The sequence below is a fragment of the Anser anser genome (assembly GCF_964211835.1).
Source record: "Anser anser genome assembly, chromosome: 20".
NCBI lineage: Eukaryota > Metazoa > Chordata > Aves > Anseriformes > Anatidae > Anser > Anser anser.
The window spans coordinates 5,451,297-5,466,895 of NC_139741.1; the positions used below are offsets into that span (position 1 = coordinate 5,451,297).

The 15,599-nt window shown below is 38.0% G+C and overlaps 1 protein-coding gene across 3 annotated transcripts in view; it reads right to left on the reverse strand.

Annotated features, from left to right (window-relative positions):
• Window positions 1-15,599, reverse strand: part of FOXN1 (forkhead box N1) — a 41,641-nt gene that overhangs the window by 13,866 nt on the left and 12,176 nt on the right. For 2 of the 3 annotated variants that reach the window (XM_083806702.1, XM_083806701.1), the window contains exons 2-4: window positions 7,421-7,569; window positions 5,056-5,559; window positions 3,004-3,114 (exon numbers count right to left, since the gene is read on the reverse strand). In XM_083806702.1, coding sequence (XP_083662828.1) covers window positions 3,004-3,114; window positions 5,056-5,559; window positions 7,421-7,543 — 738 coding nt within the window. In that variant the 5' untranslated portion in view covers window positions 7,544-7,569. The remainder of the gene's footprint in view (window positions 1-3,003; window positions 3,115-5,055; window positions 5,560-7,420; window positions 7,570-15,599) is intronic. The other variant, XM_083806703.1, reaches the window with a different exon arrangement.

Here is a 15,599-nt window from a genome sequence, read left to right on the forward strand (position 1 = left end):
TTTTTCCTCTCTGAGTGGTACGGCGTGTTGCTGTGCTTTTACTATAGTAACACAAAGAAGCACAAATACCGGAAAGTCTAACAGCAACCTGCTGCTTGTGAGAGATCTGTCCCAGTGCCAACCTGCAGGTGCACGGAGGACTTTCCTCTGGTGTAGTGCTTGTTGTATCTTGCTCCTAGAGGATGTTTCAGCTGTATCATTGCAGGCTTTTTGGATGTGCTTAACCCCCATGGGCAGTAAGAGTACTGGTGTCAAAACTGCAGTGACAGGGGGAGGGTGCTCGTTTCAGAATGAGTAAAGGAATTAAAAATATTCGAATGAATTAACAAGGTAACCGGAGCTAAAATGTACACAAAAATGACATTTATACTGCCTGTGAGATGTATGGTGCTGTGGCACATTCATAACGTCTGTGCTGCAGTCCCAGCGGGGAGCTGTTTATAATTGCAGCAGAGCTTTTGTGGCAAGTTAATCCTGCATCTGGGACCCATTTCCTCTAAAACAGTAATAGTCAAATCAATCAATTTGTAAATTAGGATGGTAGTGTAACATCACCTTTCTTTTTATTCTGTTTTGATTTCGTTATTATGTTTTATGAATTCTGTAAAGTCCTAGGCTAACCAGAAAAAGAAAAAGAAAAATGTAAATTAATTATGGTGGTGCTGATAAGAATTTAAAAGATAGTTAAAGATAGTTACTTTTGCCAAATGTTAGGGGGAAAAAAAAAAAAGGTAAATTCTGGCTAATGGAAAGCCAGAGTAAGGGAAAAAGGCAGAAGTGAGGTTATTCTCTAGCCTCCCCACACCTATTTAAGCTTCTGTACGCTTCCAGAGCTTTGCAAGGTTACCCAAGGAGAGCAGTGGATATAAAAAGCCCTTTATATTGAAACTATTTGGCCTTCAGCACTACCTGGATGCCCTGTGCACATTGGTCTGCCCTTGTGCAAAGTGTTGTACAAACAAGTAGTTGAAGTGAACCTCTGTGCCCCGGAGTTAATCTGATTTAAATGCAAGGTCCACTTAGTGAAGAGAGGCTGTCCAAGGCTGAGGGAGCAGGAAGAAACAGTTGTAGGATTTGAGGGGGCTTGCTGAGCTGCTTTGCCATGCCATCCTGCTGATGGCTTGAACTCTCTGAGGTTCAGAAGGGCCTTAAGTCCCTGAAGGTCTCCCAGTGACTGATACAGTTACGCAGTCTTACTCTTCCTCTCTTGGTGTTTATGTCTTATAACAATGAGACACCTCCCTTTACATTTCAGTAGACAGGTAGGGGATTTACAAGCATGAGACGCAGAGCTTAAAAAACATGGAATACCACTACAGGTGTACGGAGTAATTTCATTCTTCCTTAGCAATGTTTTACAAAACTCTTACAAATATAATTCTGAAGAAGTTATTTGTGATGGGTAATTTACTTTTATCAATGGTCGTAAATTCCTACACGTGGACATTCTTGTTCTTTAGTCATTCAGCATCTATACACAGATATTACTTAAATTTTCTCATAAAGAAAATCATGTCAAAAATAAACTTACAGATATATATACATATTTCATCATTGGGGACTAAATCCTTGGGATGAATGGTATGATTAGTATTTCAATGACTCAGGCTGGTCGCACCATATGAATTAACAATCCCAATGAAATATCCCACAGTAATCTTTTTGTTTTTCTATGGTTTTACATCACTGCTCTGCTAGTCATGTTTTTTATGCTTCTTGAACAAGTTGGATGAGATGGAACAATTGATTCCGCAATATCAGTCATCAGTCAGTGGGATCTCAAGAGTCCTAACTCAAGTGTGAGCTTTTATATTCAAATGTTATATATAAATATGAGTTTGGTGTGTGTGTGTATATATATATATATTGTATATATATATATGAGTTTTGGTAGTTGTGTTATTTCCACCTTTGTATCTGAAAAATAGTCATTACCTTAATTTCACCTTAACTATTTTTTAATAGAGTGTTTCAAGCATATTTTTTTATCTCCCCAAACACCTTTCTTGCTGAAAATTTTGTACATTACAGAGCTACAAAGTTTTGTACACTACTTGAGCACAAAAGAGGAAAATGTCAACGCATGGAACATCATCTATGTTTACATATAAAGAAACACTTAAAGACATGTAAGAGTCATGAAGATGACTTTTTGTAATACATACCCTCCCTGTATGTCAAATTTTCAAAGCTCAGTAGACTATATTCACAAACTTCTATAAATGTGTACTAGCATCACATTTAAGGTTAAGAGATGTATGTATGATTTTACAAAGATACTACATGCATGCTGCTTTGAAAATAAGAACTGACACATATTCAAATGACTTCCAAACACATGTAGAAAAGCATTGTGTCAGTTACTCCTGTGTATCTGAAGTATTAATGATATAGTTACATTACGGAAGAACAACCTTCATATCGTGCATTCTCATGCATCATCAGCATTATACTCAATTATGCTTCAGCTGAATAATCTTTCACCGGGGATGATGTAACAGTCAAAAGATTGCAAAAGAGATTTGTGTGCCATCAAGCAAAAAGAGAGTGAGCATCACTGCTTTAAAAGTGTTTTTCTATGTTGGATCTAGATTATAAGTATACAGTTACATATTTAATATTTTATTCTGAAGTTAGAACACAGTAAATGCCCTGGGATCCTGAAATGCCAATAGTTATACAGCAGTAAATGGCTATGCCAATAAATTAGCTGTTTTCAAAGCCAATTTTCTTGAGCAAGTTGGTGAAAATATAAATAAGCAGTACTAAGTTCCATTTTTACAAATTATTTTTTTTCTGAATGACCATTTTAAAATGCATTTAGGTATGGTTCTCTTGAGATCTCATTGTCGTAAACAAAATGTCTGTATATGAACACAAACTAATCCACAAATACAAATTTAGTAGGTATTGTTTCATCTACCTTTTTTGAATTATTACCGTAAGTACTATACTATTAAAGTGCAAGAAATACAGCATTTCTTTTCTACATATTGTACTGACCTGATGGAAAGGATGTGAGGGGCAATACATCTGTTGCACTTGAGGCTGATAGCAATACAAACCCGGCTGCCCTTCCAGTGGGGATGTCCTAAGCTTGATGTCTGAATCCTGCTAGAAAATATTTAGGGAAGGCCTTATTAGAAAAAAACACCTCAATTTAAAATAAAATAATCCCATCAATTTACACATTATGCTTCATACTTCTTTGGATTTGATTTGTTCACAATAAGTCTTGCACAGAATCTGTTTTACACTCTAGTGGAGTACAGGAAGAAACATTCTTGCATTTATATAATTACTGATTTTAAAAAGGAAATCCCAGTTCAAATTCCATACAGAAAAACAATTCAGAAAATGTCACTTGCAGTTTTATTTTTTCCCCCACATACACAAACTGCATGCTCCACTTTTCATTCCTGAGTGTGCACGTGTCTCTCCCCTTTTTTTCCCCACTCCTTGATTTTATCTTGCGGGTTGTCAGTAACTCAAGCTATCACTGAAGTTCTGTGATTAGGAAGAGGGTAAGTGGTTAAACACACCATTCCCCGCGGTGTTTATTACGTAGTGCCCTTCTCCGTGGGCCAAGGGACTGACTTCAGTTTGCCTCCCAAACTTAACAACTGTGGCTAGGAATTCTCTCCTGAGGGATGGGCACATGGGCATTTTATTTCAAGGAACACATAGCACTAAAACTTCTGTTTCAAAGCAGGGCCATAATGATTTCTTTTATAGTATAGATTAGTGTAGGGGTGCCTACCGGGCTTATTCTCCTTAGGAGTTGGACTTGATGATCCTTATGGGTCCCTTCCAACTCGGGATATTCTTTAATTTGATATCCTAGCATCAAGCAAATGTCACGTCCAGTAGTGACAATTGTCCGTGCTATTTTGGTGACCATAAGATGTTTTTTTTTTTTTAATCCAGAAATATCAACTTGCCAGCAGCTTATAAGCTATTTAAGAGCTTTGAAGTTGCACGATAACTGAACTGCTGGAGACATTAAGAAGCAGCTAGCCTTTTCCTGAGTAGTCAGAGGTGCTTTGTATAGGGCCACCTGTGGTGCTAGCTTTACATTCTCTGCATCCTGTAGCTCAGGAATTTGGGAAGAAAATGGTGTGTATATATATATATATTTCATAAACTGATTACAGGTTTTGCATTAGACTCATCTGATCTAGAGGATACATTATTCATCCAGGAAATAAGAGATTTAGATTAACTTCCTCCTTAGCTTGAATAGTTTCATTCTGCAGGTACGTAATCTGAAAACATTCCCTGTCCCCTGGTAAACTGTTTTAATCCATTCAATTTTTTTTAAACCCCTCTTCCTTTCAGTAATCCTTGAATTCTTTGTGTCACAACCAGTTTAGAGCCATTGGTTAGGGCCCTCTCCTGGCAGATGTAGTCATCGGTTTTTATCTGCACTATATTATAAAGATATGCTTTACACTTTGCATTGCAGCAAAGATAGCTTGTGGAGATACTAGAGTGTGATTTCCCTTTCTCTTCAGGGATCTCTGTGCTTCCCTAGACTGCCTCTATCCAGTATCTGAACTACCCCTTGTACCTTTACACTCTACGTACCACAAACAGACCTTGTATTTAATTTTAAGTAGGATTGATGTCTTAGAGCTTCTCTTCTATTTATGCCAAGAAAAGCGCAGGTCAGCTAAGGTGCTGTAACAAATCTATATGCGTTCTTAGATGCACGTGTCCTTGTGCTTGAAACATTGTTTTGTGAACTTTTGTTCCTTGAGAACGCTAATTGATTGACAGTGATATAAACCTGTTGTCAGGGAGGATTAGAATTTTTAACATTCATGTCTACTGGAAAATCCTTTCCCCTGTGCATCTTTCTGAAGACTTTTTCAGTAGGGAAAGTCAGTAAAATAGAGAGATTTGACAATTAAATGTACATGTCTATCCTGAACTCTAGCCTGTAACTTCAAAGGAGACCAAATGTCTGTGTAGTTACATTGAGATAAGAAAATAATTCCAAAAGCGTAATTTTGGCATTGAAAACAGGAGAAAAAACGTAGAAAAGATACTGACCATGACTTGTGAACTGTGATCTTGACCTGGGGTGCTGTACTGGAGACTGTTACACCATGGTTGTTCGGAGGAGATGTTAGGAATGTGAGTTGGAAATGACTCTGACTCGTCAGGGCCCGTAGATCCCGGTAGACCCTCAAAACAGTCAATGCTTCTAGCATTTTTGAAAGGTGGACCTTCTGGTGGGAGGGCTTGATGTGCTTCCTGGAAGACATCTTCACTGATCTGCCTCTTGTAAGGGTGAAAGGGGTTTCTGCTGCTCTTGAGAAACCTGTCATAATTTCCTACAGTACTTTCCTCGTAACTGTACCGCCTGAATTTCTCAGCGCTGAAGGAGACTTTAAATTTGTTCTTGCCACAGTGGATTCCTTGGCTTGTAGGGTATCTCCCATGAATTTGATCCTGGGCTGGAGAAGCAGGGCTGGGGCTGTGAGAAGACTCTGAACTTTTCCTTTCTGTCCTGCCGTCCGACTCATATGCTTGGCAGTTATAACTGGGATTATCCTGCAAGGAATTATTGGCATTTATTTAGGATTACGATGAACAAGTATTTTTCCAGTACATTAAAAATTATATTATTGACAATAAATACAGAGAAGCCCTGAAAGGTCTAAAAGGTTTTTTGGTCACCTGGTATCCAAATCTGTTCAAAGGTAAATTAATAAAAGAATTGAGAATCCTAATTTGTGCAACTATCTGGGAAAAACAGGATGTCTTAGGCAACTTTTGACTAGTTGATCTGACAGTTTCAGGGAAAAGATGATGTATGATCAAGTGATGAAAGATTAAATGACAGGAATATGATAAGTGCAAATCTTGTCCTATACAAGTTTAGTCAAATAGGCTTGATCTCATTCTCTGATGGTGTTACAAGCTGCCAGATATGCTGCTGGTTACATCACTTCCTTTCATTAACATAGCCACACTCATTCTCTGAGACATGCAGGCTCTAGGCAGACATTTTAACCTTCTTCCTGTCTCATCTCCTCCCTTCCCTTTTGCACTTTAGCAAAAAGAAAATAATAGCTACTGAAGGGCTCTTTAATCTAGAGGAGAAAGGCTTAACGAGGACTAGTGTCTGGATCCTGAAGCTGAGCACATTCAGCTCGGAAATTATGCATATTTTTCCTGACATCAAGGATGAGTAACAACTCGGATGCCTTTTGAGAACGCATGCTTAAGTCAAGAGCAGGTTATTTTGTTTGGGGGGGGAAATGAAGGGGAAAATGTAATAATACCCTGTGATGAACCAAAAGCCAGGTTGGGTTATCAGATAGTCCCCTTTTCCCCTTCCATCTCTAAGTCCAACTTGCTCTTAGAGTGTTTTGGGAGAACAGGTAAAGGAGTATATGCCTTCGTGGAAGAACCCAATTTGAAGAAGTCCCAAAGGGAAGTTAGCATAAAACCCATAAAACCTGCAGAGTGGAACATGGCAGAGCTTTTCCATTCATCCGCACGTGGGTCTGTGGGTCAGAGATATTAATTTAGGAACTTTGTTCTATCAGGGATTCCTGCAGAAAGCAAATCTGACCTCGTGACACTTTCTGGCGTCTCACATCAACACGAATTTGCTCAGTTTGTAACTTCATAAATTCCTTGCTCATCTCTATAGTTCTAGTGCATGCGTTTGTGATCTCTCATGTTAAATGAGAATTAAAAAAGCACCTATATTTAGTTATATAAAGCTATATGAAAAGCAGTGCTGTCAATTCTCCACCTGAAACTTTCATAATAGAAGCATAACATTGGTTATTTTGCTGCCTGATGAAAAATAATAAACTGGGTGGTTTACATAAATTTGTCAGAGTAAGGCAGCAAAAGCACAACATTCTTAGTTGTGCCTCTGTTATGAAAGGTAAGCGTGGTGAATATAAAGGCAACAGGAGAGAGATCACTTGATTCCAAAAGAGTCAGAAGGAATTCTGTAGTGCAAGATATTTTCCACTGGCAGGGAATGGACAGAACGTCTTGATGTATTTTTTTAATTATTATTATTATTTTTACATTTTAAGTAGAAATAGGACGAAAGTTACTTTAAGTGTAGCATTTTCACTGGATTAATATCTAGCTAGACTGCTTGTTTTTTTTTTTAAATAATAGTATTTAAAAAAAATGTAATAGGAATTGAGTAAAACATTTTTTGTTATATCTGTTTACTTTTAGTTACTAGGGATCAAATGGGAAACGGACCATGGAGCTTAAAATCAACTCAGAACACTAAATAAGATTTCTACTCTTCAAAAATAAAACTTTCGGTGTTTACTTTGCTGCCAGTTAAGTATGCTGGGATTTAGTGTAGCAGCTACTAAATATTCCGAGAGTGTGTCTCTGAGGAAAGAGAACCGAACTGGGCCATCTTACTCACAGTTTGCTGAACTGGGGATATTGAATCCCCCTGTGTCTTCATGAAGTCTTCTTGTTGGTCCCTTTCCAGAGTGTCCGAAGCAGAAAATTTAATATTAGATTGATCTTGAAGTAGTGAAACCATTACCAAGTCCACTTCAGATAGAAATCCTGTTATAATGAAATCAAATTACAATAAATATTGTCTTAAACATAAAATGTAAAAGAAACCATCTTGTTACCGAACTAGACAGTAGTAGATATCCAGCTAGACAATAACGTAACCTGCAGCATTCCTAATACATTTAAATTTTTTCTCTAGCTCTCAGAGAAGTGTTGTTTAGGTGTAATTACAATGAAGATGTGATAGTCTTGTATGGATTATTATTATTTAAAAATATTATTTTTTCATATTTTTATAAATAATTTTTAAAATATTATTTTTTAAATACATTTTTCTATCAGTTTGTAAATTAATGAAAATTTATTGGTTTGGGGTTACGCAAACTTAGCAATATTGCTTTATTGGGATACTGTTAAATTAATGAATTCTCAATGCTTTCAGTGGGACTATGTGAAATAAAGGGGTTTGTTGTTATCGTTACCTAGACTGATGGGTACTATTGACTTTTATTTTTCCTTCTGTTTTTCTTTTTTTATTACTACCAATCTGTTCAGCACTTTCCTTCTGTTTTGCATGATTTAATGTATCTGAGATATGTAAATAACTTCAACATTCCATACCTATTTTTGTTAGTTATGTCTCGTCTCAAGTTCCCAATCTTTGGATATTTCAGACATATCCGATGGTACTCTTCAGACTAAGATTAATAAATTTATACATCTAGAGTTTTATTTTCCAATATTTTTTCCTAGTCTTTTTTTTTTTCACCATAAATTTACAGTAAAAGTGCAAAGGAACAACATGCATCCTTTTTCCATATCTTGCACGTAATCACACACCAAGTGTGTACTTTTGTAAAGATGTCTTGTGTTTGTGGTTTAGATCTCAGGTGTATAAATTAGGGAAAAAAAGGCACTTCAGGAGTTAATTTACAAAGTCTTTGCCACATGTTTAAACGGCTGTTAGGTAAATAACTAAGGGGTTTATTAGGTTTGGTTAACAAAGATACATCACTTAAAAATGTGGAAAATCTATTTTGCCTTTATAGTTCAAAGAGAAATCTATATTTACGATGAGTAAGACTACACAGCCCAAGGGGAGAAAGCACAATTAGGCTTGGAAATCAACTATGAGACCTTGAGTATATCAGGAAAAAAATGATGTTAGTGAAAGTTCATCAACGTCTTGGGCACAGGCTCATCTCCCAGTAGCTTAACTGGAGGCTGACGAGATGTGCTTATAACTGATGCTCATCTTGAAAGGAGCAGGTGGGAAAACTGACAACTTGGGTATATTTATGTGTGTATATTTGTAAATGTTCCACGCTTCTGCTCTCTTGGAGCAGGTTTCCAACTTATCTGCAGGTTATATAAAGCTGTATCTGACCTCTCTTTTATATTGCAATTCTTCAATCCAACTGCCTAATTTGTGGTCTTAAGCATTAGAATTTCATTAAAAGCTTTTGTACAGTTACAGTTCTTGCCTAATGGCTTTTGCACGGCAAGAAACATTTGACAAATGGTCACAAAGAAAGAAAAAGGAGGAGCTTGGTTTCAAGAAAATCGGATTAATGAAAATAAGAAAATGGGAAAGTCAAAAAGCTTTGATTGCAGAGTATAATAATGTCTGGAGTTTTTCTGTTCCCATTACATTTACCATGAAGATCTGTGACAGAACCAGACAAAAAGCATTAGCTAAAGGGCTAATTCAGGTCAGAAACAAAGTGAATATATCCTTGTTATTTGGATAGTTAATACAATATGGACCACGAAAACCAAACGATTATTGTCATTCCCTTCCAAAACTTTTGCCAGGTTCTGTTTATGAGTTTTATTTCACTGTCTCAGGGAAGCTGATAGGAAAGGAGGGGTCTTATTGTCATGTAAATATTACAATAAATCTCCTCTGTATAGTGAAAGTGTTTTACTGAGTAATAAATGAAAAGCAGCCTTGTACTAAAACAGTGTCAAGCTGATAACCTGTGTTTAGTGGTGATTATTTAATGCTTTTGTCGAGAATCCATTTCAGAGGAATATTTAACATGAGAGGAAAAAAAAGTCTGTAATTCCAGTGCTGTTTTCAGTTTTCGTAGTAAGACAGCACCAGTCTTAGTTCATTAATAACTGCCTTTCCAAGTTACCCTTACCATAGGAATGATAAACTGTAGCTATGTCTAGCTGGGAGGGAAAAAAACGTGTACTTTCTCATTTTTTCTCAGAGTCCAAACTTCTCACTCTGAAAGCCATTTGTGACTTCACGTTCACTGATAGGTGTCACAGCAGGCTATGGGGATAGATAGGTTCAAACTGCCCAGTTAATGTACTGCAGGAATTTTTGCCGCTGTCTTTCTTTAACTTTGGGGGTTTGTTTTTAAAATGTGCCTTAGCGAAACTGACTTTGTACGGCAGAAATAATATATATATAAAATCCAAAACGCTTTGCATTGTTGATATGGGTTTTAGAAAAGGGAATTCAGACCCCTTACTGACAAATCTCTGAGAGAGAAGAAATTATGGTCAGTGGAGGTTGTCGATAGCCAGGATTACAACAAATCGTTAGCAATAAAGTCATGCAACTGTTACTGGGCTACTGAGAACTTAAGAAACTTGTGGGTTGCCTAGATGTAGGGCTTGTAAAACAAAACAATGATGCTTTGATTTGGAAAAGGGAATTTGATTATCCCAGATGTAGCTGGAACCATTTATCCCCACACCTATGTCATTTTCACTTTTGTAAATGTTGCGTGACAATCCTGGGCTCCTATGATAAGATAACTATCTTCATAAACAGAAAATAGTGAGAAACTGTAACTTCAGCTGAGCGTTTGGATGAGCAAGGCAGCAGCAGCTGATCTATTAGCTCTGCATGGCTGGAGTCTGGTGGCACCGATCCATAGTTTAAACAATCCTTTTTTGTGTGTCTTTTCTGGCCATTGGAGGGTATTTTGCCGGCGATACACTTCACCAGAGCTCGGCACTGGGCCGTCTAAGCAATCAGAGCTGCTCTAAATGCTGTATGTTACTGTAAATGCCCTCTCCACCCCTTGGGGCTGAGATCAGTTTTCACGAGAGGAAGGTGAGTTTGGATGTTCCCCAATTCGTAATTCATACTGCGTGCACGCCTCGGGCAGCGTACTGATCCTCGCTTGACACTGGCTTGTGTGATCTTCTCGTCCTCTCTGCCCCCTCCCCAAAGCAGTAAATCATCGTTTTCCTCTCCAAATCACACTGGTGCTTTCCAGTGCAGGAAAGAAGCAGCTATTTGGGATTTTTTTTTTTTTCTGACTTTTATGAGGAAAGAAACCATCAAGTTTTACTATTCCACTTTTCAGATTTTACTTAAAAATCTGCCCCCGATAATACCAAGTTCCCAATATTGCAGAAGTGACAACAGTTGTGCATCTAAAAATTCCCAAGTATACAGGAATTTTTCTGTGTGTAATTATTTACATGGAAATTCTTCAGATGAAAAGGTTACTATTAATGAGAATCAGATTTTTTGTTTGTTGCTTAAAATGAATACAGGCCCTTCTTTCTAAGCCTATTCCTGATATATTAACGCTCAAGTTTGTGCTGGATCACAGTTGGTGATAGCTGTGACTCCTTTGCTGATCTGTAACATTCTTGTCATTAGGGCTTGCTCTGCTTTTAGAAAACATTTTCAGGAGCAGAATTTCAATCTACACAACACAGCACTGCACTGTGGTTTTGCCACATCAGTTTCTTACCGTCTTCTTGCTTCTGTTTCTAGTACATATCAGACCTTGATTATAGGACACTTGGATAGCTTTTGCAGTGCTTCAAGTATTGTATTTTCTCCTTTTCTGACTTTAGATCTGTTTGGAAATTGTTTTCATTTAACTGTGCTATTTTTGCTTTCTTATTCAAGGGCTCTACCCTTAATTCTCTCACGGTTAATTAGTGGTTACTGCCCACTCAGACTGCCTGCTGTCTCTTGAAATAACTTCTTCATGTTTATTTGGAGTATTTGGAAAATAATCTTGATTCATCGGAGCCGTAGCAGCCGTAATCTCAAGTGTGGGTGAAGAAAGTTTGCAACCATGGGACCCTTTCTGCATTATATTACATGGGGTGTATTTGCTGCCCTCAGGGAGGGAGTAAGGTTTGGCTGTAGCTGTATTACAGCTTGCCTGATGGTACATCTCTCCACATGAATGAATTCCTAGAGAATAGTTATTCTGGGAGTGTTGAAAATAATGTGAATGCTACACTATTGGATGAGTTTACAAGCAGGGAGTTATTTACAGAACTCCATAGATTCTACTCAATTAGATCTGGTTGTGGAATAATGTCTTATGAGATTGGATTTGATTTTCATTATGTGAACTGATGGCTGACTAGAATAATGATCAACTCAATTTCATAAATCTCAGCAGAGCAAGTTGTCTAGTGGGGTACTTCAGAGTTTAGGATTAACTCTAATGTCATTTATTATTTCCATTCGAGATTTGAGAGAAAGTAAATCAACTGATGACATACACGTGTAGTAGTAGTAAATTAGGATTGTTGGGGAACAGCTAGTATAGATATTACTGAAGGGGACTGAGCGCTAGAAACAAAGAAGATATAATGACAAATGGGGAAAGAAAGCGTCACTGTCACTGTGGTCCTTAGCCCAGGTTCCCATCTTTACATCAGAATTTTAGCCTTTCTTTTTAGTTTATATTTTATCCTCCATCTGTTACTTATGACACCCGCCGTGAGGAAAGAAGAGCTTGCTCATCCCTGCAAAGGACTCTGTGATTTACTAGATTTTCATTATATTTTTCCTCCTCACCATCGTCTCTTTTCCAGACAAAAGCTTACTTAGTCATTTCTCATTCTGCAGCCGTGCCAGACCTTTTATAATACCTGCAGCCCTTCCCTGAACAACTTGTAGTTCTGCTAACTCCTTGGTGGGATGGGGAGGCCCAAAGCTGTGTGTAGTATTCACACCAAGGTGTTTACACAACAGATTTTCTCCAGGTGCACAGCAACAGACAAAAATAAATTAAAAAAAAAAAAAAGTAGATCACAGGATTTCTTCTTAGCTGCATTACATATCCTATTCATTTGGGGTACGTATTTTGTCTCTTATGCTAAACTGTTCGTTTGTGCAGAAATAGAAAGCGTGGCAGAAATTCATGTAGTATGACTGAGATAAGAATACTGTCAGAAATTCCACTTTTTTTCTAGACTGGCTAGACCCATCACTTGGGAAACCCTGGATGTAGAAAAAGTCCCTCACAGGCGTTGAACCAATTTAATTATCTCTTGCTGCATCCCTCCTGCTCTTGCTGCATCCCTCCTCACCATAAAAAGGGAAGTTTTTTTAGGGATCGAAACCAATATTTCATAGTTAGCCATTGTTATTACCACTTTAATAACTTTTATCTAAAAACTTCTATACTTCATCAGGTATAACCATGCGGAAACAAAAATAAGTTTTCTTGTCTTTTTATGTCTTTAACAAAGCCGCTTTGGATCTCATTGATGCAGATTTAAAAACAGTTATTCCATGTGGGGCTTTATAAGCAAAATCAGGCTTCAGAGAAAGGAATGAGAAAACATGGTTTTACAGGTTGTTTTGTAAGAGTTTGCCACTTTAGTCAACAGAACCTGTGCATTTCCTGGACCAGACATAAGCCAGTTAAGGGATTTTGCATGCTTATAAAGTTGCCTGTGTAACTCTGTTTGAAAAATACTTTTTATAAAGAGCCCATGAGATTTATTTTTTCTGTTTTTCTTAATAAATAAAAGGGAAGTAATCTGGTCAGCAGAAAGGGAACTTCTCATGGAACAGAAGCCAAACATGGGAAAGTTTTAGCAAAGGAGGCGAATGGCTTTGTCATTTGGACTTGTTTTTCCCCACACCGTTTTGCTCTTCATAGAAACACCGATGCATCTTTCCAACTACACCAGTTAACCTAATGAAAAAACACGTTAGCTCTCCCTACCAGCTGTGCAACTCTGATGGTATTTTCAGAACCCTATCCTTTGCATACTCTGTCCTATTTTCTGGATGAATGATTGTGCTGTTTCCTGAATGAGCAGTATGAAATTTCATTGCTTTACACTAGACATCTAAGCATGAAGTCAGACTCGATTCCAAGAGCTGAAGTAGTTAATATGATACAGAAACTGTGATTCTTTCATGAATAACCGACTTGGTTGGCAGGTAGAACTAGCACAAGAGATAACGGCAAAGAGTGTTCATGGGCTGATCGTAGCAAGTATGTAACTGAATTCAGGGCGAAGTTTTACTCTGCAGCAGATCTGGGGAGTGGCAGCGTACAGATGCATGGGCAGCAGAGCCATCGGTTCAATGATTTATAAAAATCTGTAGGAAGAGGCAAAGGTAAAGCAGCTATAGACATAAAATTGAACCGCAGATAAGCAGATACTTTCTTTGGCTCAAAAGTTCATGAGCTGCAGTTTGCTGAAAGCTAGGAGAATATACTGGGGAATCATCACTCTCCTTTTCTGCAATTGTCCCTCGTAGTTTCTCCATCTCTGCTTCACTTTTACCTTTTCTGTAGCCCTGTTTCACATCACCTCGTTTCCCTTCAGTGTCCCTCTCTCCTATCATTTTGTAGTTTGTCTCCTCCTAGGTATTTATCCATCCTCTTTCCTTCCTGCTCCCTGCAATGAAAGTCCACGTCACTTTACTTTCTTCCATCACATTATTAGTTCTTTTGATAAATTCTATATCCATTTCCCTTCTGCTATGGCTAGTCTAGTTTCTGGTTTCCAAAGTAGTCTATGGGCTATTCACAATATTTTCTATTAAAAATCTCATTTCTAGAGTTCACCATTAAATCTTATTTGAAACACAAATGTCAGTTGGCTTTAAAGACAAATGCTGGGAGATGAGATTGGTTAAAGTTTCAAAAAATTTGAGAACCACCGCGGGGCATAGTAAGTAACGTGGGTCAGGAACTGTCAGGTACTCCGTACACAACATATAACATGTTGTGGCCCTGTTGTTCCTTGCTTCTTATGTGCTAGTGTAATAATAATGATTAATAGTAAAATGTTCCCTTGAACTACCTATTGATAGCTTTAGGGCTGTATGGAATGCGATGTGCCCTATTAATCCTGTCTGGAAATATTACACGGGGGAAACGTGGGGGACACACAGCACAGATCCTTCAGTAGTCTCACAATTTATTTTACGTTCCTTTTTTCTCGGTGAGTCATGCTCATCTCCCTGTGACTTGAGAGTTCATCTTGGGATCTCATGCCATCTTTCTGTCTTTATGAGAAGGTGTGTATGATGATCCACCCTAATGGTTTCTGTTGCTGGCTGTGGCAGCATGTTTTATGACGGGCGTGGTGCATTCCCATTTTCTCTGTTGTGCATGCACAGTATTCACCTTGCAGCCCCACCCGTGGCCACTCCCACCCTCCCACTGGGAATCGCCCACAGTAAGCTCTGTAATTACCTTTATTTGATCTGAGGAATGGATTTGGGAATCTTATTTGCACAGTCGTAAGCCGAGGATGTTAAAAAAAAAAAAAAAAAAGGGCACAACAAAAAAAAAAAACAAAAAGAAAAAAACCAGCTTTGAATGACTGATTCACTGAGCAGCGATGTGTTAAGTAGGGGAACAGCAGAGCCAGATAACCAAGCTCAGGGGCTGTTTAACTGAAGTGTTTTGGGGGTTTTTGCTTTGAAAATGCCTGTTTATGTATAGAAGGAGGGATTTCACCTGTTACCCTCTGGTTTGAGTTCTTGATGTCAGCAGGCAGAGCTGCTCTAAGTCTGTAAGTGACAGTTTTCATTGTAACAGTTTCTGTTAGTTTTACACTGAATTAAACTGAATCAGCGCAAACCGTGGTTTGTACTTGTTTCACGTGTTCAGCCTGGGTTATGCGGTCTAATATACGCTGGCCTCTAAAACTCTCAGAGGAGAACAGAAATTGCATGCAGCCAGAAGAAATGCAGCACTAGTTCAAGCATTTAGTTTCTGGGGAAACCTTTGAAAAAAAAAAAACAACATACACACACACACACACACACACAAAAAAAAAAAGGCTCAGGCTCCTGCTTTGTCTTCTTAAGATCAAAGGTCTTT